Source organism: Camelina sativa, chromosome 14 (genome assembly GCF_000633955.1).
Source record: "Camelina sativa cultivar DH55 chromosome 14, Cs, whole genome shotgun sequence".
Lineage (NCBI taxonomy): Eukaryota > Viridiplantae > Streptophyta > Magnoliopsida > Brassicales > Brassicaceae > Camelina > Camelina sativa.
Window position 1 is genome coordinate 28697711 of NC_025698.1, and position 22913 is coordinate 28720623.

The 22913-nt window shown below is 36.9% G+C and overlaps 6 protein-coding genes and 1 pseudogene across 6 annotated transcripts; 6 read left to right on the plus strand and 1 right to left on the minus strand.

Annotated features, from left to right (window-relative positions):
• On the plus strand, nucleotides 2621-5204 carry LOC104742734 (C-type lectin receptor-like tyrosine-protein kinase At1g52310). Its single transcript, XM_010463767.2, has 6 exons — nucleotides 2621-2831; nucleotides 2916-3026; nucleotides 3129-3183; nucleotides 3275-3706; nucleotides 3902-4472; nucleotides 4535-5204. Exons 2-6 carry the CDS (start codon nucleotides 2940-2942, stop codon nucleotides 5052-5054), a joined length of 1665 nt encoding a protein of 554 aa, XP_010462069.1. The 5' UTR covers nucleotides 2621-2831; nucleotides 2916-2939; the 3' UTR covers nucleotides 5055-5204.
• LOC104742735 (IST1-like protein) lies at nucleotides 5320-7203 on the plus strand. Its single transcript, XM_019236389.1, has 6 exons — nucleotides 5320-5607; nucleotides 5706-5838; nucleotides 5936-6039; nucleotides 6136-6280; nucleotides 6366-6509; nucleotides 6600-7203. The coding sequence occupies exons 1-6, from the start codon at nucleotides 5564-5566 to the stop codon at nucleotides 6882-6884; spliced, it is 855 nt and encodes a 284-aa protein (XP_019091934.1). The 5' UTR covers nucleotides 5320-5563; the 3' UTR covers nucleotides 6885-7203.
• LOC104744090 lies at nucleotides 7230-8640 on the plus strand. Its single transcript, XM_019236390.1, has 4 exons — nucleotides 7230-7426; nucleotides 7523-7667; nucleotides 7753-7896; nucleotides 7987-8640. Exons 1-4 carry the CDS (start codon nucleotides 7413-7415, stop codon nucleotides 8269-8271), a joined length of 588 nt encoding a protein of 195 aa, XP_019091935.1. The 5' UTR covers nucleotides 7230-7412; the 3' UTR covers nucleotides 8272-8640.
• On the plus strand, nucleotides 9570-12809 carry LOC104742736. Its single transcript, XM_010463768.2, has 4 exons — nucleotides 9570-10911; nucleotides 11008-11183; nucleotides 11393-11616; nucleotides 11702-12809. The coding sequence occupies exons 1-4, from the start codon at nucleotides 9714-9716 to the stop codon at nucleotides 12528-12530; spliced, it is 2427 nt and encodes an 808-aa protein (XP_010462070.1). The 5' UTR covers nucleotides 9570-9713; the 3' UTR covers nucleotides 12531-12809.
• LOC104744091 lies at nucleotides 13081-13690 on the minus strand (annotated as a pseudogene).
• Nucleotides 20261-21354, plus strand: LOC104744092. Its single transcript, XM_019235329.1, has 3 exons — nucleotides 20261-20288; nucleotides 20371-20664; nucleotides 20791-21354. The coding sequence occupies exons 1-3, from the start codon at nucleotides 20277-20279 to the stop codon at nucleotides 21352-21354; spliced, it is 870 nt and encodes a 289-aa protein (XP_019090874.1). The 5' UTR covers nucleotides 20261-20276.
• LOC104742737 lies at nucleotides 21716-22906 on the plus strand. Its single transcript, XM_010463769.2, has 2 exons — nucleotides 21716-22601; nucleotides 22775-22906. The coding sequence occupies exons 1-2, from the start codon at nucleotides 22023-22025 to the stop codon at nucleotides 22847-22849; spliced, it is 654 nt and encodes a 217-aa protein (XP_010462071.1). The 5' UTR covers nucleotides 21716-22022; the 3' UTR covers nucleotides 22850-22906.

Here is a 22913-nt window from a genome sequence, read left to right on the forward strand (position 1 = left end):
GAGACAGGGACATGGGATACTCAGAGAGGTAATTTTGATTACCTTAACCGAGACAGGGACATGGGATACTCAGAGAGGTAATTTTGATTACCTTAACCGAGACAGGGACAGGGACATTCAGAGAGGTAATATTAATTACCTTGGCCGAGAGGCATTTGTTCTCATCTCGGTGATTAGGAATCCGAGATTTGACAGGATTGGGACTGTCTTTTTTTTCATTCTACCATCAGGGACAGGGACAGGGACATTGGGTATTCAGAGAGGTAATTTTGATTACCTTAACCGAGACAGGGACAGGGACATTCAGAGAGGTAATATTAATTACCTTGACCGAGGCATTTGTTTTCATCTTGGTGATTAGGAATCCGAGATTTGACAGGATCGGGACTGTCTTTTTTTTCATTCTATCATCAAGGACAGGGACAGGGACATTCAGAGAGGTAATTTTGATTACCTTAACCGAGACGAGGCATTTGTTTTCAGCTTGGTGACTAGGAACCCGAGACTTGACAGGATTGGGACTGTCTTTTTCTTTTCATTCTACCATCAGGGACAGGGACATTTTCAAAATTACCTTAAGCAAGACAGGCATTTGCTTTCAGCTCGGTGACTAGGAACCCGAGACTTGATAGGATTGGGACTGTCTTTTTCTTTTCATTCTACCATCAGGGACAGGGACATTTTCAGATAGGTAATTTCAATTACCTTAAGCAAGACGAGGCATTTGCTTTCAGCTCGGTGACTAGGAACCCGAGACTTGACAGGATTGGGACTGTCTTTTTTTTCATTCTACCATCAAGGACAGGGACAGGGACATATTCAGAGAGGTAATTTTGATTACCTTAACCGAGACGAGGCATTTGTTTTCAGCTTGGTGACTAGAAACCCAAGAGTTGACAGGATTGGGACTGTCTTTTTCTTTTCAGGGACAGGGACATTCAGAGAGGTAAGACGAGGCATTTACTTTCAGCTCGGTGACAGGTTTGGGACTGTCTTTTTTTTTTTCCATTCTACCATCAGGGACAGGGACATTTTCAGAGAGGTAATTTTGATTACCTTGATCGAGACGAGGCATTTGCTTCCATCTCGGTGACTAGGAACCCGAGAGTTAACCAAATTGGGACTGTCTTTTCCATTCTACCATCAGGGACAGGGACATTTTCAGAGAGGTAATTTTAATTACCTTGACGGAGACGAGGCATTTGTTTTCAGCTCAGTGACTAGGAACCCGAGAGTTAAACCAAATTGGGACTATTTCAATTTCATCCTATCATCAGGGACAAGGAGAAGGTCATACAGAAAGGTAATTTTAATTACCTCAACCAAGACAAGAGGAGGCATTTACTTTCCAGGCCCTTGACCAGGAACCTGAATTGGAACTGTTACGTTACACCATCAGGAACATGGTGAGAGGATTTAACCAGCCTGAACACGGTATTGCCTAGAAGCCAAACAAAATTCAAGCTAACCTGTGCCAATAGTACTGATTTTGTTTTAAGAGAATTGTCAAAACTATTGGCAATGAGATTCACCTCTTTGGCTCTTCAACTTGTTGATTCGTTCCTTAGTATGGAGATACATCTATTCTTCTCATTCATCATATTGGAGACTTGGAGTTGCACATGGTCTCTCTACCTTGTTGTTAGATCTCCTCGTTTTGATTTTAGGAACCCGAAGCTGCATAAAAGATAAAGAAACATAGTCAACACTCAACACAAAGCGTAATCTATTGAATCGAGAGATTACAAGCACCGCAGCAAATCAAAACCAGAGATCTGCTAAAAACGCCTAAATCGTTCTGAAACCCTAGGATCTAAACCCTAAAACACCGACGATGGAAAAGAAAAAAAAGAAGAAGAGAAACGCAATTCCTAATTCTTGTGAAATCCACGAAATTGAAACCTACCGGCTACGGATTCAAACCAGAACTCCGCTCGTCCTCCGTCTCTCCGTTAATCAAATCGAACCATCGGCGATGACTAAGTACTCATCATAAGTATAGTCAATCATCGTCGTCACAACACTACCGACTGGTTCCTGAATTGTTGCTTCCATACCTTAAATCAATCAAGCCACATAATTGGGGGCGAGAGAGAGAGAGAGAGAATGAGAGAATGAAATTAGAATTTTGTTTTCTTGGCTCCTTCAATTTTCAGGGAGATACGTTACTTATTACTTATTAGAAGAAGAATATCACTAACGCCTAACGGTCATAATAATATTTGGGCTTTGAATAATGTGGCGGTCTAAGACGGCCCAAAGATATTATTATGTTGAAATGCGGTTAATCGTTTCAATTAATTAAATTTCCAAATTAATTAATCTATGTTTATGTGAGACTTTTAGGATTTTTAGTTTTCTCAATTTGTCAACCAAAAAGTGGTTTGTTTTCCCGTAGTCGTTTTTTAAGAATTCTTTTGGAAAAAAATACTATAATTTTGACAAAGACCAACATAAAAACAAAGTAATCACAATTGAAAACAATGTGAACACTCAGGTTCGGGTTGTAATAGACCATTATGATAATGTAGGGTGAGAGGTTGTGGATATAAGTAATACAAGGGTCGTAAACTAATAAAGGAAGAAACAAGAAAGTAAAAAAGAAGATTTCATTTTCCGAACTACCCCACTGACTTGTCCGAAGTCCATCTCCTGTCTCCGCCATTAATTCGCCATTAAAACCCTTTTCTTCTCTCTCTGTCGGGTCTTTGCGATTCATCAATCACATAAAGAAAACCATATGAGCAACGAAAGACCCATTTTAAACACTAGTACTCTTCTTAAACATCATTAAGTCTGCTTTATTCTTCCCGATGGTATGACTTAACACGGTAGGTAGTTTCCCACTTTCCCGATTAAGCTTCTCTTTCTCTGATTTGGCGAATTTGAGGCAAATTACGATTGATTTTTTTCAGGGTTTTGTGAAGCTGTAGGTAGCTATGGAGCTTAAGTTGGTTTTTAACCGGAAACAATCACTGTTCTTGATTTCTTGTTTGGCTCTTCTTTATCTTGCGTCCTTTGATACTGTAAGTGTAATAGATTCAAGAACTAGGGTTTCTGAACTTGCTCGAATCTTCTATAGTTGATTGATTGATAAAGGTGAAATTTTTGAAATGCTTTTTATACAGATATCAAGTGAATCAACTCAGAATGCAACTGATATCAAGAAACGATCTCACAAAGGTATAAAGTAGTGATCTTTGTGGCTGATGTGAACATTGCTGTAGATATGATTTCAGTGTATTTACTGTTAGTGATTCTCCTCTATGTACAGTGTCTTGTCCTCCTGATTGGATCATTGGATCGAACCAAACGAAATGCTATGCCTACTTTCGAAACTCCACTTCATGGGAGAAGTCAGAAACGTTCTGTGGAACCTATGGTGGTCATTTAGCATCGCTTGCATCGAGCAAAGAACTCAGCTTTGTTCAGAAACTATGCAATGGGAACTGTTGGATTGGAGGAAGAAGTCTTAATTCTACTTCTTCTACCTCGGGTTTTCATTGGAGCTGGTCTGATCCTAAGACTCCTCAATGGAACCAATCCGTGTTTCCGAAAGTTCCACTTCGTACCCGCTGTGGCAATGGCAATGGCAGTTCATCTTGTCGTGCTAATATATGTATAGCTGTGACAAATGGTTCAACAACGCCACTCTTTGGTGAAAGATGCAATTTGTCTCGTGCTTTCATTTGCACGGTTGATTCTGGTAATGGCCTCTCTGTTACTACCTCTCTCTTTTATCTGTACTTTGCATTTGTACTACTTAGTCCCTTATCATTGTTATCTCCTTACTGCTGCAATTATTCGTTAGGGAACATTACTAGGAATATGTGAAAACACTGAGGCATCTTTTTGTTGTCACTAGAGAGATCTTAATCTGCCTAAGTTACCTTCTTTGCAGAGTTCAAATGTCGCAATTGTCACAAATATGTAATCATCCTTGCTGTTGTCAGCGGTTTGATTCTCTTAACCACATTTGCCATCATATTATGGCTCCTTGTCTACAAACGAAGCAAGAAACGGCGTAAATCCCGAAAAGTATCAAATCCAGCTTCTTCTTCTTCTTCAGCTTTAGTTCCTCCTTCATGGAAGATCTTCACTAGCGAAGAGCTGAGATCAATGACGAAGAACTTCAGTGAAGGGAACCGTCTTGCCGGGGATGCAAAAACCGGTGGAACCTATAGCGGTGGTTTATCAGACGGGACTAAAGTGGCGGTTAAGAGATTGAAAAGGTCTAGTTTTCAGAGGAAGAAAGAGTTCTACTCCGAGATTAGAAGAGCTGCTAAACTTCATCATCCGAATGTTGTGGCTATCAAAGGTTGTTGCTATGATCATGGAGAACGTTTCATTGTTTATGAGTTCATAGCTAGTGGTCCGCTCGATAGATGGCTGCACCATGTGCCTAGAGGTGGTAGGAGCTTGGACTGGAACATGAGATTGAACATAGCCACAACTCTTGCTCAAGGAATAGCGTAAGTCAAATCTTTTACTATAGAATTTTTGATCAGATGTAAGCTTAACGTTGAAAAAACAGGTTTCTACACGACAAGGTCAAGCCACAAGTGGTGCACCGTGACATCCGTGCAAGCAATGTACTGCTAGACGAAGAGTTTGGAGCTCATTTAATGGGTGTTGGTCTGTCAAAATTTGTTCCTTGGGAAATAATGCAAGAGAGAACCATAATGGCGGGTGGAACCTATGGTTACCTAGCACCTGAATACGTATACAGAAACGAGCTCACCACAAAGAGTGATGTCTACAGCTTTGGAGTCCTTTTGCTTGAGATTGTAAGCGGCCGTAGACCAACTCAAGCGGTTAATTCTACGGTTGGGTGGCAGAGCATATTCGAATGGGCAACACCGTTGGTTCAGGCTAATAGGTGGTTAGAGATTCTTGATCCGGTTATCACGTGCGGTTTACCGGAAGCGAGTGTGGTTCAGAAAGTTGTGGATTTGGTTTATACTTGTACTCAGAATGTGCCATCGATGCGTCCAAGGATGTCTCATGTTGTTCATCAGCTTCAGCAATTGGTCCAACCGTTAGATGTGAAATAAGTTATAACAACAAGTCCCAATAATAAGACAGTTTTTGTTTTGACTGTAGAATCGAATCTTAGGAGACATTTCATTGTCCAATTACTTTTCATGGAAATGTGAAAGGATAAACGTTGTCGTATTAGAGAAGGTTCTTGGAAGTTTATAGGATTCCAGCTTATGTCCTTCTTGACTAAGTAGTTCTGTATAACCAACTAAGCTTGTTCCCAAAGTCTCACATTTTTAATATATAATAAAAGTAGTTGAATAAATAAAGACCCTCATATCCAAAACTTTCAAGAAAAAAGTCTTTCTTCTTTTGTATTTATATATTTCTTCTTCTACTCTTATCTATTAAGAAGAAACTTCTTGGTTCGTTACTTTGCTTCATAGCTTTTGATATATTCTGATTCTGAGTATTACTTCAACTCTATTCACTAAACCAACGTTTAGATTCTTCTGTGTTTTTTTCATATAAAGCTTTCGTCCTTTTGTTTACCATCTTCTTGCCTCTAGATATCGAAAGTAAGATGTTTCTTCTTAGATGCTTCAAACCAAAGTTCTACAAGAAAAGGTGTCAAGTCTTTTGCCATCACTCTGTTTTGAACTTTTTAAGTTTTGTATCTTTCTGAACAGTTTTTAAAACTAATCATTGTTCTTGGTGAATTGCAGCAAATCTACAACCAGCTACATGAAGATTCGGCTTGATATAGTGAGGAAAAAAAGGACTGCGATGGTTAGAAATTATAAAACAGATATTGCCAATTTCCTCAAGAATGAGCAAGATTGTGAATCTTATAGAAGAGTAAATTAAGACTTATACTCTCTCATTTATATAATACTAAGCTTTATTTCTTACATTATGGTTTTTATTAATCTGTTAACTACTTGTTACTTTGCAGGCAGAACTATTACTCGAAGAGCTTCGAATAATATCGTGCTACGATCTCATTGAGCGCTTCTGCGATTGTATCTCTGAAAATCTCCCACTAATGCTGAAGAAAAGGTATTTACTTTTACTACAAGTCTCTAGATTTCAGTCCAAAAGGTCTCACAAATTACTAACTTATGTTTATTTTTCTTTTGTTTCCTTGACTTTTAGGGAGTGTCCTGAAGAATGTAGAGAAGCTGTTTCCTCTTTGATATATGCAACGGCGTGGGTTCCTGATGTTCCTGAACTTAAGGATCTTAGAGCCGTGTTTACGAAAAGATTTGGAAATTTCACAGCTTCATCTGTAAATCATGAGGTTGGTTTATTATTGAACTATACATTGTCTAATCTTTTGCCACTTTTCTTGCACTGACAGCACCTGTCTTTTTTGAATCATGCAGCTAGTTGAGAAAACTGGATCGAGAAGACTACCTTCACGGGAGCTCAAGATTCAGACTTTGAAAGATATTGCGAATGAGTTTTCCATTAACTGGGATCCTACAGCTCTGAAACTGATGCTGCTCACAGAGACTTCAGCTCTGCAGGTAAATTATGTGTTCGAGAAATTTGACTTAGAGAGTAAAACATAGATATTTTTAGTTTTTGGTTTGGTCTAATGTCTGAAAAGTATTTAGATTGAAGGGAAGATGGAGACAGGAGCTGACGGTCCGAAGATTGAAAGAGAGAAAAGTATCATAGATGATCAAAGCGAGGACGAATCGGTTCTTTCAGAGAGTACTTGGAGAGGAGATTTATTGTCCAAAGGCAGTTTTAGTTCTAGTTCTAGTTCAAGCTCGAGCCCGAGTTCTCTAAGAAGAGAATCTGTAAGGAAGAAGAAGAAGAGGAAGGAGATTTTACCTTACGGAATAATCTCTCCTACATACAATGATGAGAAAACACAGGAGGAGAAAGAAGAGTGAAAGAGTATTGATCAAGAAAACTCAAGGTTTCTTGGAATACAAGGCAGTAAGAGTCTCACAAGCACAAGCAATAACGAAGTTTCCACAACAAGAGAGAACGAGAGAACGTCATCGTTTCAGAGTCCAAAGCTCCTGGATTATGATGACGTTGTCGCTCGTCTTGCAGCTATGCGCCGGAGATAAGAACGTACTAATTTAATAAGGGTTTCTTAGTTCTCGTAGTTAAAACTAGTACTTACTAATTTTACTAATTAGAATTTTCGTTGAATATGTAATTATCCTTATGACTTTGTTCGTTGTAATTAGTCCAGTAGTTGAATCTTTTCACNTCTTATAGAAGAGTAAATTAAGACTTATACTCTCTCATTTATATAATACTAAGCTTTATTTCTTACATTATGGTTTTTATTAATCTGTTAACTACTTGTTACTTTGCAGGCAGAACTATTACTCGAAGAGCTTCGAATAATATCGTGCTACGATCTCATTGAGCGCTTCTGCGATTGTATCTCTGAAAATCTCCCACTAATGCTGAAGAAAAGGTATTTACTTTTACTACAAGTCTCTAGATTTCAGTCCAAAAGGTCTCACAAATTACTAACTTATGTTTATTTTTCTTTTGTTTCCTTGACTTTTAGGGAGTGTCCTGAAGAATGTAGAGAAGCTGTTTCCTCTTTGATATATGCAACGGCGTGGGTTCCTGATGTTCCTGAACTTAAGGATCTTAGAGCCGTGTTTACGAAAAGATTTGGAAATTTCACAGCTTCATCTGTAAATCATGAGGTTGGTTTATTATTGAACTATACATTGTCTAATCTTTTGCCACTTTTCTTGCACTGACAGCACCTGTCTTTTTTGAATCATGCAGCTAGTTGAGAAAACTGGATCGAGAAGACTACCTTCACGGGAGCTCAAGTTTCAGACTTTGAAAGATATTGCGAATGAGTTTTCCATTAACTGGGATCCTACAGCTCTGAAACTGATGCTGCTCACAGAGACTTCAGCTCTGCAGGTAAATTATGTGTTCTAGAAATTTGACTTAGAGAGTAAAACATAGATATTTTTAGTTTTTGGTTTGGTCTAATGTCTGAAAAGTATTTAGATTGAAGGGAAGATGGAGACAGGAGCTGACGGTCCGAAGATTGAAAGAGAGAAAAGTATCATAGATGATCAAAGCGAGGACGAATCGGTTCTTTCAGAGAGTACTTGGAGAGGAGATTTATTGTCCAAAGGCAGTTTTAGTTCTAGTTCTAGTTCAAGCTCGAGCCCGAGTTCTCTAAGAAGAGAATCTGTAAGGAAGAAGAAGAAGAGGAAGGAGATTTTACCTTACGGAATAATCTCTCCTACATACAATGATGAGAAAACACAGGAGGAGAAAGAAGAGTGAAAGAGTATTGATCAAGAAAACTCAAGGTTTCTTGGAATACAAGGCAGTAAGAGTCTCACAAGCACAAGCAATAACGAAGTTTCCACAACAAGAGAGAACGAGAGAACGTCATCGTTTCAGAGTCCAAAGCTCCTGGATTATGATGACGTTGTCGCTCGTCTTGCAGCTATGCGCCGGAGATAAGAACGTACTAATTTAATAAGGGTTTCTTAGTTCTCGTAGTTAAAACTAGTACTTACTAATTTTACTAATTAGAATTTTCGTTGAATATGTAATTATCCTTATGACTTTGTTCGTTGTAATTAGTCCAGTAGTTGAATCTTTTCACAGAAAAAAAGTTGAAAGTTTAATGATAAAATTGTTATCAAAGGATTAATTAAATTAATACTTATCAAACCGGTTTATTTAATTTTCTTGGTTAATAAGACCGATTTATTTTTGAGATTGGTACGGTGACCGTGACCAATCTTGTTTGTGTATCTTCAGAATTGGCCATAGGCTTTGTCGAATCAACAGGAAAGCATATGATCCTGAGCTTGTTTCAATCGGACCTTACCATCACGGAAAAGAACAAATTATGGATGATTGAAGAATAAACAAACATATATATGAAAAGGGTAAAGCTGGCCTTAGGCTAAGGCATATGAAGCTTCTGGTTTAAGCCTCACAAAAATTAAAAGGTTGCAAGTTACACAACCTAGAGACATTAATTAAGGTCAAGTTCAAGCTTGTGTTTTGTTTTATCTGCCATTAATATTTTTGTTTATTTTTTGGTTTCCCTTCTTTTCCACATTTCTATTCTTCTATTCCAATATCCTGGACTTTTATATTCACCGTTTGTTTTGATACGAGTTTTCAACTAACGCAGAAATTAAAATAATATAAGAATTTAATTCAAATTGTTATATTTTATAAATATTTTGTTACAAGCCGACGTATATTATTATTGTTCTTTCAAAATCAAAACTCGAATTGTAGTGTACTTTCAAATATGACTGGTTGTGCTATTTACATTTGTATTTTTATCCTCATTTATTGTGTCGGCTAACATTTTTGTATAATTTTGTTTACATCATTTTGTATCAATTAAAAAATTATTCCCAAATAAAAGAATAGAACCATCCTACATACCTATCGATAAAAATCCATATATGGTTTTTAGAACCATCCTATATATTCGCTTGTTCCCTTTTTTAACTTTATACACGTCATTACCTTCTCAAGTAGCCCAACGCAAAATGGAAAAGTTAACCAAAAACATAGAAAAAGCGTTAATCGCCTTTTCTAACAACTGTAACGACGTCGTATCCAATCCTCTCTCTCTCTCTCTCTATTATAATTCCCTTAACAAAATAATACTTAACTCTAAAGCTTTCGAGTTTCATCATCTCTCTCCGGTCGATCTGAACTTAGCAAGTAGTATCAGAGAGGAGAAGAGAGGGATGGGTTGTGCGCAGTCAAAGATCGAGAACGAAGAAGCAGTGACACGTTGCAAAGAACGAAAACAATTAATGAAAGATGCCGTAACAGCTCGTAACGCTTTCGCCGCCGCTCACTCTGCTTACGCCATGGCTCTTAAAAACACCGGAGCTGCTCTCTCCGATTACTCCCACGGCGAATTCTTAGTCTCTAATCATCACTCCTCATCCGCCTCAGCTGCTGCTATCGCTTCTACTTCCTCCCTTCCCACCGCTGTTTCTCCTCCTCCTCCTACTTCCGTCGCCGCCGTTTCTAATCCCCCCGCTCCTTCTTCTTCTTCCTCCGCCGAGCCGATTCCTGATACTCTTCCTCCTCCTCCTCCTCCACCTCCGCTTCCTCTTCAACGTGCTGCTACTATGCCGGAGATGAACGGTAGATCCGGTGGTGGTCCTTCTGGGAACGGTCTCAACGGAATTGAAGAAGACGGAGCCCTAGATCACGATGACGACGACGATGATGATGATGATGATGACTCCGAAGTGGAGGAGAATCGTGACCGTTTGATTAGGAAATCGAAGAGCCGTGGAGGTAGTAGTAGTACTAGAACGAGGAATACGATTGATGATCATCAACATCATCACCTGGAGGAGAAGGCGCCGCCACCTCCTCCGGCGGCGAATTCACGGCCAACTCCTCCGCCACGTCTGCAGCAGCATCAACAACAGCAGCAGCAACCTTTCTACGATTACTTCTTCCCTAATGTTGAGACTATGCCTGGAACCACATTAGAAGACACTCCTCCACAACCACAGGTTGCAAAACCTCTCCCTCCTCAACCACGTTCACCAGTCACAGAGGAAGAAGAAGATGATGATGATGACGATGACGATGATGATGATGAAGAGGAAGAAGAAGAGGAGGCGGTGGAGGCCGTGGATGAACGGAAAGCTCCTCTGGTGGAGGAAAGACCGAGGAGAGTGGAGGAAGTGAGTGTTGTTGAATTGGAAAAAGTTACTAATTTGAGAGGGATGAAGAAGAGTAAAGTGATGGGGATGGCCGGAGAGAGGAGAGGAATGAGAATGCCGGGGACGGCGAATTTGGGGAATGTATTCAATGAGCTTGATGATAGTTTCTTGAAAGCTTCTGAAAGTGCTCATGAGGTTTCTAAGATGCTTGAAGCTACTAGGCTCCATTACCATTCTAATTTTGCAGATAACAGAGGTAAATTTGATTCAACCACCAGTTTTGTAATTTCTCCATATGATGATCTTCCATTGGTGGTTAGCTAAAATACTAGTTGGTGTGTTGTTGTGGCAGGACATATTGATCACTCTGCTAGAGTAATGCGTGTAATTACATGGAATAGATCGTTTAGAGGAATACCAAATGCTGATGATGGGAAAGATGATGTCGATTTGGAAGAGAATGAAACTCATGCTACTATTCTTGACAAATTGTTAGCATGGGAGAAAAAGCTCTACGATGAAGTCAAGGTAACCATTATCAAACTTGTCTCTTTCAAGTGCTTGTGCTTGTTTGATGTTGCTAAAAGATTTAACTTTTTGAGGAAAGATTCTTGTAGCTATGTTTGTGAACTTGATATATGTCTCTTTGATTGTTTTTGGTAAGTTATGTGTTAGCAAAGATGATGTTTGTTTCTATTGGAAGTCTGATTTTTGGGATGAACTTTTGTTGGATATAGGCCGGTGAACTCATGAAAATCGAGTACCAGAAAAAGGTTGCTCATTTGAATCGGGTAAAGAAACGAGGCGGTCACTCGGATTCATTAGAGAGAGCCAAAGCAGCGGTTAGTCATTTGCATACAAGATACATAGTTGATATGCAATCCATGGACTCCACAGTTTCAGAGATCAATCGTCTTCGGGATGAACAACTATACTTAAAGCTCCTTCACCTTGTTGATGCGTAAGTTTCAGTTCTTGGTAAATCTGTTTTTGATAAATGGTTTAGAAGAAAAGATTTTGAGTTTTTAATGGAATTTCTTTTGCAGGATGGGGAAGATGTGGGAAATGATGCAAAAGCATCATCAAAGACAAGCTGAGATCTCAAAGGTTTTGAGATCTCTAGACGTTTCGCAAACTGTGAAAGAAACAAATGATCATCATCACGAACGTACTATCCAGCTCTTGGCGGTGGTTCAAGAATGGCACACACAGTTTTGCAGGATGGTAGATCATCAGAAAGAATACATAAAAGCACTTGCCGGATGGATAAAGCTAAATCTCATACCTATCGAAAGCACACTCAAGGAGAAAGTATCTTCGCCCCCTCGAGTTCCGAATCCTGCAATCCAAAAACTCCTCCACGTTTGGTATGATCGTTTAGACAAAATCCCCGACGAAATGGCGAGAACTGCCATAATCAATTTTGCAGCGGTTATAAGCACGATAATGCAGCAGCAAGAAGATGAGATAAATCTCAGAAACAAATGCGAAGAGACAAGAAAAGAACTAGGAAGAAAGATCAGACAGTTTGAGGATTGGTACTATAAATACATGCAGAAAAGAGGACCGGAGGGGATGAATCCGGATGGGTCAGAAGCGGATAACAATCATAAAGACGAGGTCGTTGTGAGGCAATTCAATGTAGAACAAATTAAGAAGAGGTTAGAAGAAGAAGAAGAAGCTTACCACAGACAAAGCCAACAAGTTAGAGAAAAGTCATTGGCTAGTCTTCGAACTCGCCTTCCTGAGCTTTTTCAGGCAATGTCCGAGGTTGCATATTCATGTTCGGATATGTATAGAGCTGTTACGTATGTGACTCAGCGGCAAAGCCAAAGCGAACGGCATCAGAAACATACCCAGGGACAGGGTTCGTAAGATCAGAGACTCAGTTTTTTCTATGATCTTCTATTTTTAAGCATACACACATACAACGTATAGCTAAATATCTATCATTGCTTTCTTGTATTAAGTTTTGGGTTTTATAAGAAGATTTGTGACATCTGAGATTCATATAGTGTCTGATTTGTTCTGTTGAGTAATAAGTAAGTTGTGTATCGAGTTAGAGTTGCATTTGTATAGTGATGAATCCTTGTAATTTGTAAAACCCATATACAGTTTATAGTTTATATAAACTACAAATGCATTGTGCAACTATACAGTGATTTTTTCGGTTAAGTGTGACCAACCAGTTTCTGATTTTCTTCCTCTAATTTGAACATGTACATAATTTGGTCTTGACAAAGCATCAGATACATAAAGGATCACATCAGACCAAGAAGTGTAATGTATTAAAAAGAAGGAATAGCTTTAAAGACCAGCAAACCAAAATAACAAGTCTTTGAAACATACTGAAACTTTCTTTGTTAGTTCATCAAGCCAAATAGAGACTAAACAACTCGAGAGAGCTTCATATAAATGCTATCGATCAACCTCTTTTTCTTCTACGCTTCGTCTCCATCTCATCTCTTAATTCTCCTGAATCGGTTTCCTTGCGCTTATTGGGGATGAGCTGTCTGAGTTTTTCAGTGATGCCCCCGAGGCCGATTTTGGTGAAGAAGTTAATGGAAAACAATGTGTTTTTCGGGAAGATGGACTCGAAAGTCTCCTCCATGGTTGGATCATGAAGCTTTTCATTCAAAACCTTAATTCCTAATAGCTCAGAGAGTTGTAGGAAAAGGTTATTGAGAAAGATACGAAGTTGTGTCTTCCTCTCTTAACTGAACATATCCAAGAACATGCCAAGGAAGAGCATTTGTAGCCAGGAGAAGCGCAAAGAACGTGGCTACACTCATCAACTTGTTAGTATCGAACTGATGCACCATAGAATATTGCTGAACAAACAGATTCTCGAAACATTCTCTGTAAACTTTGGTCCTAAGGCAGAACCGGTGTGCTAAGTGACCATAGAAGGAACGATAAATTTTCTCCTCAATGCAAAATTCCAACACCATAACACATAGCTCCATCTCTTGACCTGGTTCTAGTCTGATTTTGAGCAGTTTATGCCCTGCTTCCTCGAAATCAAGACTTGACATTATGGTTTGATAAATTGTCCTCCTGAGATTGACAAGATCAGTCTCTGCATCATCTTGTATCACTCTCTCTTCTACTTCATCATCATCATCATCTTCTTCTAGGTCTGAATCTTCCTTCTCAAGTATCCCCTTCTTCAGAAGCTCGTACTTGTTCTCGTTTTGTTGGAACGCAGGGTCGGGTTTGAAGACATCGAGTGAACTCTCTGAATCGATAGCGTCGAGGAAAGAGATCTCATGTGTCACTTACTCTTCTGAATCCACAAGAAGATCAAGTTGAGGACGTATCGCTGGGTCACCTTTAAAATTGATTCTCCTAAGAGCAACCAAAGACTCCATCAAATAACGTGACCTATAATCCAAGTCACCTTCATGAAGAACCTTATACTTTCTTTTACATATAGATTATGAATAATTAGTGATTCCTAACCAAATCCACGCCTACCTCACCATTTCAAGGCGTATTATTGAAACATCCTTCTCATGTACGTTCTTAACATCCAGTTTTTTTTTTGTAATGCGTAAAGGCTCTCTTTGTTGTTTACTAAGCTACAATTATTGACTTCGATTATACGGAGTAACTTATCATTTTTAGATTCATGGAATTCTAAGTTTGGAAATTCTAGAAACTTTTTCCTCTTTCTTCTGAATACAGATCACTAGATTATAGATACTATTTTAAGATTGAAATTTTGGAGAGTATATAGCCAAACTCTATAAAAGAAAGGGAAACTTTCCAAAATATGTCGTTGATGTAGATCTTCATCTTCAACATATTATTGGTTCTTTGTTAACCATTAACGTACACGGTGAGGGATTTTTGTAACATCTGAGGTAACTGATTTTGGTAAATGACATTGTTATGCTCTACGTAAGATGTTGATGATAGCATTATAGATATTTCTATTTAATCATTAATCTATGTTAAGTGTAGACAATTTAAAATTTTATTTTCACGCATTGTAGAAGTGTGATGGGAGAATTATAATATCATGCTGAAAGAACTTGATGAAAGTACTACAACTAGCATTTCACTGGACTACCGCTAAACAATAAAGATATTTGTTTGTCACACTATTCTTATTTTGTGAAATTGGCCACTAAAATAATGGAATCGTTATTGGAAATATCTTGCAGTTAAAAATCTGAAATAATGTATTTCATTATCTATTTATAGCTCTATTTTTAATCCAAATTTTATATATATAGTCCAAATGGATTAAATTTATTTATTTATTTTAGATATATATGTTATATATATATATATATATGTATTTCATTAACACATAGCTCTATTTTTAATCCATTTCAGATCGTTATTGGAAATATCTTGCAGTTAAATTCTTTATTTTTATCTATTTTTAGTCCAAATATTTTATCCCGAACATCCAACATAAAGAATTTAACTCGTTGACAAAAAGAAAAAAAATTAACTTTATAAATATGCAATTTCAAAAGCAAATAACGTTAAAATTATGTGTTAATAAAGATAAATATATATATAGATATGGATATACATATATATATATATATATATATAATTCTAATATGATAATTTTTAAAAGATTTCAATGAATTACAAAAATAATAAGCATCTCGTTAATCATATAAAAGAAAAGTATAGTAGAGTACAAGAAAACAAGAGCATCAACACTTATTACTGTGATAATACCGTTTGGAGTTACATACATATGGGTTATTATTTAATCAATATATATATATATATATATATGTTTACGTAAAAAGAAAAAAAAAAATCTGAAATAACGTATAGATAAAACATTTGGACTAAAAATAGATAAATTTTTTGGAAAGGATTCAAAGGTTAGTAACATAAAATCAATGTGTAAAATCAAATAGTTTATATATATATATATTAAAAATCATAGCAAGTTAATAAAAACTAAATTAGTAGAAAAATAGAGATAGTAAATTTAAATACTAAATTTATATAGTTATGTTTTATAAAAAGAAATTCAAATATAAAATTAATTATCAAAGTTAACTATTTTAAAAAATCAGCTCTCGCGTGCGGTTGACGCACAGATCGCTTACTTAATTAACATTATATTCATGGTTTTTCATACAGTTATAAAAAGAGTAGGTAGGGTAGACATTTTCTACCAATGGTTAATATAATTCTTTTTTGAAAATAGTTCGATAAATATGACCATAAACACACAGACTTAGAGGACTCAGAAGCACATGTGGCAGAGCTTCTAAAAGTTGAACCAGAACACGGTAAAATAGTAGTCTATTGATTAGTTTTTGTGCAACTAAGTACAGAATAACCTCCATAAATTAATACTTTTTAAATTAATATTCTCTATAAATTAATACAGTAAAATTTCTATAAAGTAATATTCCATAAACTAATAAATACTATAAATTAATAATTTTTGCTAGTCCCAAGTCGGGCCAATGTAAAAAATAACAAAATTCGATAAGATAATAATTTTTTTGAAATTCCTATATAAAATATGGTCTCAATAATATCATAAATTAATAATCAAGTAAATTTACACACATATATATATATATATTAAAATAAATAAAAATAATAATAAATAATTTTATAACAAGTGTATATGAGAACATATTTTTTTGGGGAAGAACAGGACGAAAATAAAATCCCTAATTCTATATGTCGTCTCTTCTCTTCCCTTCTCTTCTTCCTATCATCTAATCCTCGCTAATATGGCAATGCGTGTGAAATTTTTTTTGCTGAGTAGTTCTTCTATTCTCCCAAATAGGAAGATGTTTCAGCTCGCGGACACAAACCAGTGTGAAATGAGCCTTGATAGATTACTGAGGCGTTTGGTCTTCACATGCGGCATAGATGCCAAAGCACATGAGATCCTTTAACACCCATAAAGATCTTCACTATTGCTCATCTTAGTGCTCTTTTCTGGATGGCTCCATGCCCGAATCTTCACTCTACATCTGTAATACTAGATTCTAGGGGTCTAATTCCAATATATTCCCTGCAAGAGGTCTTGATTCTAGATCTCTTTCCCATACATGCGGATGTTGCTGCATTTTCAGAATTTTATGAGGGTGAAAAGATCTATTTCGGTCCTAGAGGAAAGAACTCAAAGTTTCTTGGTTACCGTGGCGTTGTTATTAAAATACGAAAATTGATATTTTTATTCATAAATTTGAATTTATGTATGTCATGTGTATAAGTGAATTTGTCTATAGTATTTGTAATTTATTTTCAATAATGTTTTCTAAATATTTCAAATCCAATTCCAATACCATAAAATTTACAACATCCGAAATTCTAATCTTATTTTGTTAAATTTGTCTCAATTTATAATTTTTAAAACGTTAAACAATTAAAAATATATCTATAAAATAATTATTATTATTTTACTAAAAATAGGTGGGGTAGACATTTTCTACCAATGGTTAAAATAGGTGGGGTAGACATTTTACTAAAAATAGGTGGGGTAGACATTTTCGTGCTGCAACGTTGTCCATCTTACTTGGAGAACCTTTGCATTGTAAGTTAAAACTATTTCTTTTTTGTATCTCTTTTCTAAAATGCTTCAAGAATCCATCTCTAATTTCATTTTTGTGTCACATATTACTCAAAACAGAGAATTGTTGAATATCGGGCCTCGTCAATGCAGGATATTTGGATACAGTTTTAGATGACTTGCCATGGTATAAATAGAATGTGTTTGACTTTTCATATAAATAGAATAGTACAGTAGCTTGTGTTTTCGTGATGTGAGATTGTGTTTTCCTGATTTTGTCTTTGCAGGGACTGCTATGTAAATGAGGATACTGAATCTCTGGTCACAAGATGGTTAAGAAAGAAACTTCCACAGGTTGTATGAATATCTGGTCACAAGTTAGTTAAAAGAGAAATTTCCACAGGTTGTATGACAGTCTATATGCTTTTGTTGTTTGAGTTTATTTTTAATACAATTAGGATTGTCATGTTAGTTATATTACATGAGACACGTTTTGAAGTCTTGTATTAAATTGTCAAAATCGTCAAAAGGGCTCACGGTGGTTGCAGCTAGATTTATATGGCACACTCACACAAATAAAATATACAATCTAAAAAAAGCTTTGTGAATTATTGCAATTAAACCATTGGATATTAAAAAGACTTCTAAATTAGAAGTTCTAATATTAAAAATACACATGAATCCTACAACAACAACAACATTGTGTTCTCGACATGATCATGAATCGCAAGTACGGTAACAGCATAACGATTCTTCCTGGTTACTTTCTCCGGCCTAGTACCTTGGATTTCAACTCTTCTAAAGAAGTTTCGATTCATATCATAGTAGTAAACATACAAGGGCTCATGAAAGGAATACGTATTCTGAGTCGCGAAGATCTCACCAGCAAGGGTGACACCTGAGAATCTACTGAAAGCACCTTTTAAACAACCCAATGGATGATCTGGCAAGTTAAAAGTAATCTTGGACCATTATTGTTTCCGAGCACTCTCCATATATGGGTTATATAACCCACATACTTGTCTCGTCTTTGCCGGAATAAATGCATCCTAACTTCCCTTTGTGGTTTAACAGAGTTCGACTACTTGCAATGCTACACGACAATGCTTTTAACATTGGCTCTGGAGCCAAGAGACATGATAGAATCTTTCGGACCTGATGTCGAAATTGAGCAATACAGTTTCACCACGATCTAAAGTCCTCCGAATGTCATCAGTTTCAGCACAGTTGGCCTTTTTCGTAATCCTAGTTAAGCCAATAGAATATACCGAAATAGTCTAGGTCATGAATATTAAACATTAACACTAACATTTTAACATTTTGGTCTAAAAACTTGACATTGTTTTCTATACATTAAAAAAATTGGTCTCATGGATAGATTACATGTCCTAGTGGAAGTAATCTTTTATCAGCTAGTATCTGTAGAGAGTATACGCATAATGATTTTTGTAAGACAGAGAGGGAGACATGGACAAATCATTTGGTTTATGAAGCTGATTCATATGAGCTTCATGCAACACTATGGCGATGAAGAAGACAAAGTTGCTTTGGACATACGATTGTGCCTCGTTCTGGTTTTCATTGGACATACGGTTGGTTTTTGTCTGTGTGGTGTCAAGTTTTTGTGTTGGTCGGTTATTCATGTTGAGTAGAAGAAGATAATACTTGGTGAACCAACTTGTTTAATTGTGTACATACATTTTACATTTTCAAAAATTTGTTTTTTAAGAACTTCATTAACCATTGGAGAAAGTAAAAATTAAGAACCTTCTTGAATTTCTAAACTTGAGGAATTTGCAAAATTTAACTATTAAATATTGGTAAAAACCCATAAAGACTTCTTACCATTGGAGATGGTCTATGTATAGCCTTTCGATTTATAACCGGCAAGAGGGATATAAACCGGTACAGCCTTCTAATCTCTACCTACAGATGAGACTAGGAACATTTATAAAATTAAATCATTTAATAATAAAGTCTTCAATAATTCACTTAACTAATGGGGCTGTTCGTTTGATCGCCGCAAGTAGTTGCGGCTGCGGCAGACGCAAGTTTAGCTGTTCGTTTGGTCGCCGCCGATAGTTGCGGCATGACGCAGCGGCAGACGCAGCGTTCTGCGATTAATTTTTTTGGACGCGGATTGAATTCAACGTCAGAGACTGAAAAGTTGCGTTATATGAAGTAAATAACAAATATACCCTTGTTTTCTTCAAAAAATTACAAAACAACTAACCCTAAATTAACTCTCTTATCTCGTCTTCTCCGTCGCCACCATGGTTCTTCTTCTTCTCTAAGCTTCGTCATCTCCATCTCTCTGGGTAATTACTATACAAATCCAAAGCTTGGTGAACAACTTCTCTATTTCATCCTCTTCTCTCTTCTCTATTTCAGTCCAAAGGTACAATTTCTATCTTCACTCTCTCTCTCTCTATCCCCATCTCTCTATCTCTCGGCTCACTCGTTACAAAACTGGTTTTGGAATTATGGGTTTTTGAACATTTGAATAATTCGTTTATTTTGGTCTTGTCTTGATCTCTCAGTGTTTGTTTGTGAGCAAATTTGTTTTTTTCTTTTTGAATTCGTAGCACTTTAACAGTAGAATTATTCAGATGAAAGGTTATCAAATTGATGGTTGCTTTGGTTTATAGGTTCAAATACAAGTGCTCAAGTCTCGATCTCTCTTCTTTGTTATATAAACGAGTGTTTGGTTTTGATGTAAACGAGTCTTGTGTTGTGTGTCCCTCAGCATAAAGCTTTACTTTTGTGGCTTTAGTTTAGATTGTGAAATGTTGTACCTTAACTTAAGTCCTTTGTTAATGTTATTGGCAATGGCTGATGTGTACGTAAATGGTTCTGGCTTTTTGAATAAACAAACACTTTCAGTCCCTTGTTAATGATTTGCTTTTATACGAACCCGTTTCTTCTATGCAATGATCTGTTGTTTAATTTTTATTTTCATGTGTTTATGATTACTTGTATATTCTTCTAATAATTCTCTTGCCTACTGGAGTAACAGTATAACGTGTTGTATTTACACTTGTTTAACACTTGTTTGTTTGGTTTTTGATGATTTTTCAGGTTACAGCTCAAGTGTTTTGAGAAAGAAGATGTCTAAAGAAGTAAGTGTTTTGGTTTTTATCTTAGTGTTTAGTTTTTATCTTAGTGGTTGTGGTTTCAGATTTTTTTTATGCATCTTTTTAGATTTGGACCGATGAGGAAACTCGGTTATTCTTTAAACTTTATGCGGATGAGAGAAAAAATGGAAATAGAACAAGTGCAGGAATGAATCAAACGGGGAAAGATAACATCATGATGAAGTTCGAAGAGACATTTAAGAGGGGATATAAGAAATGGAACCCTTTTAAGAATAAGTATGATTCATGTAAGAAAAAATACACTACCTTTAGAACGTTAACTCATAATAGGCCTGAGGTTCGGTTTGATGATATGGGAAGGTTGGATATGCCAGATGATTGGTGGAAGCAACGCATAGAGGTACTTGTATATTCTTCTATATAAACTCTGGTTTTATAAATCCCTTTCACATATACGGCTGTTTCTTGTTTTCATATTTTTTTGTATGTGATCAGTATCTTACACTCCTTTGTTTTTGCTATATAGGAATGGCCTGCATCAAGAAAATATAGAAGCAAACTGGTTGCTAATATGGATATGTATGAAAACGAATTCCGTTTGGTAGTAGTAACTGGAGCTGAAGGATGGAGCGCTCAAACTGGAGAAGCTAGTTTAAATTCTACAGTGGATGGAGATGAAGATGATGAAGTTGATTCTGTTGACATAGATATGTCAGTGCCAAGGGTAGAGACACAGACTCAAACACAAACCCAGACACAAACTCAAGTTGGAAGTTCAAGAGCAAAAAAAAGGCGTAGGGAGAAAGATATGGCTATTGAAGCAGTTGTAAAACGGACTGAAGCTCTTGAGAAGAAGAATAGAATAGCAGAACAGATGTTGGAGCGTGAGCATGCATCTAGTGTTGAGAGTGTAGTAGAGACACTCAATGGATTGCCTGGAATTAGGATGTGGTCTTCATTTTACAAAGCAGCAGTTCAACATCTTCTAGCAGATGAAGCAACCAGGCGGGGTTTTATAGCCTATACTAGTGCTGAAGATAAGATCAGTTTTTTGGAGCTTATGACTAGAAGGAACCTAGATGATTTGTAGTGTTTATGAAGCAGATCATGACTTGCATGTTATGAATGATTATGAACGATTAAAATGGTTTTTGGTCACACTTTATTTTGCATTGATGTGTTGTGTTATGAACGATTAAATGGTTTCATTGATGTGTTGTGTTATGAACGATTAAAATGGTTTTTAATGCAAAATTTATGGAAACTTTTATATGGTCACACTTTATTTATGGCAACTCTTATATGGTTTTGCAGATGATTAGAAGATGGATGTTAGGTGACGATGATGGTGATGATGATGATGAATTTGAACGGTGACTGGAAGAGAATAACGAATCAATCAATATAATTATACAAATTTATAAAACTAAAACAAGAATTAAATATAAAATTGCCGCAGCGTCTATAAAACGAACACAAAACAAGCGATAGCGGCTGCGGCAGCGGTAACAATAGCAAAACGAACATATTTCATGCGGTAGCGGCAGCGGTAGCGGCAGCAGTAGCAGCAGCGGTAGCGGCAACAAAACGAACAACAACCTGCGATAATGTTTACCGCAGCCGCAGACGCTACCGCTGCCGCTGCCGCTTGCGACAATGAAACGAACAGCACCAATAACAAAATAAAATAACATCACATCGTCACAAATATATATATTCATCGACCGTACCAACCAAGCATCTCCTCTCTCATGAGCTATGGCCGGAGAAGACCCTAAAGCAACTCCGTCATTACCGGACTATAAACCTTTACCTTCAACATCAAGTCACGATCCAAACGACACCGTTCTAATCTCATCATCATCATCATCATATCTTTCTTCTACCTCACGACGCCGTTTCGTCATCTCTGTATTTCTCATATCTTTCGCCTCGATCCTCATCTACATCTTCTGGCCGTCCGATCCACGCATCAAGATCGAACGTGTCAAGATTTCCCACGTGCGCGTTCACCGCCGTCCGGTTCCGTCTATCGACATGACGGTGCTCGTCACGCTTAAGGTATCCAACGCTGACGTGTACTCTTTCGACTTCACGGACCTTGACGTCGCCGTTGACTACAGAGGGAAGACGTTAGGTCACGTGAGCTCCGATGGCGGGCACGTGACGGCTTTTGGTACTTCTTACCTTGACGCGGAGGCGGAGCTTGAGGGCGTCACGGTGTTTCCTGACGTCATTCACTTGATTCACGATTTGGCTAAAGGCTCCGTTGAGTTTGACACCGTTACGGATACTAACGGAAAACTTGGCGTTTGGTTCTTCCGTTTCCCTTTAAAGGTAAGGAACTTGGAATTTTTACGCAAATTATTAATTCCTGATTTTAAATTATCATCATTGTTAATTAGACTTTCTAGTTTAGGTAGATAGTTGTAGATGTGAGGCAATTGGATACAATATCATACTTATCAGATTAATGATTTTTGTTTGTTTTAATTATTTTGATGAAACAGGCAAAAGTGGCATGTGGGATTGAAGTAAATACAGTTAATCAGACAATATCTCGTCAAAGTTGTAGTCCTGTCTAATTCAAGAGACATCATCATTATGATATTCTTTTTGTATTCAGATCTTTTTTTTTTTTTTTTTTTT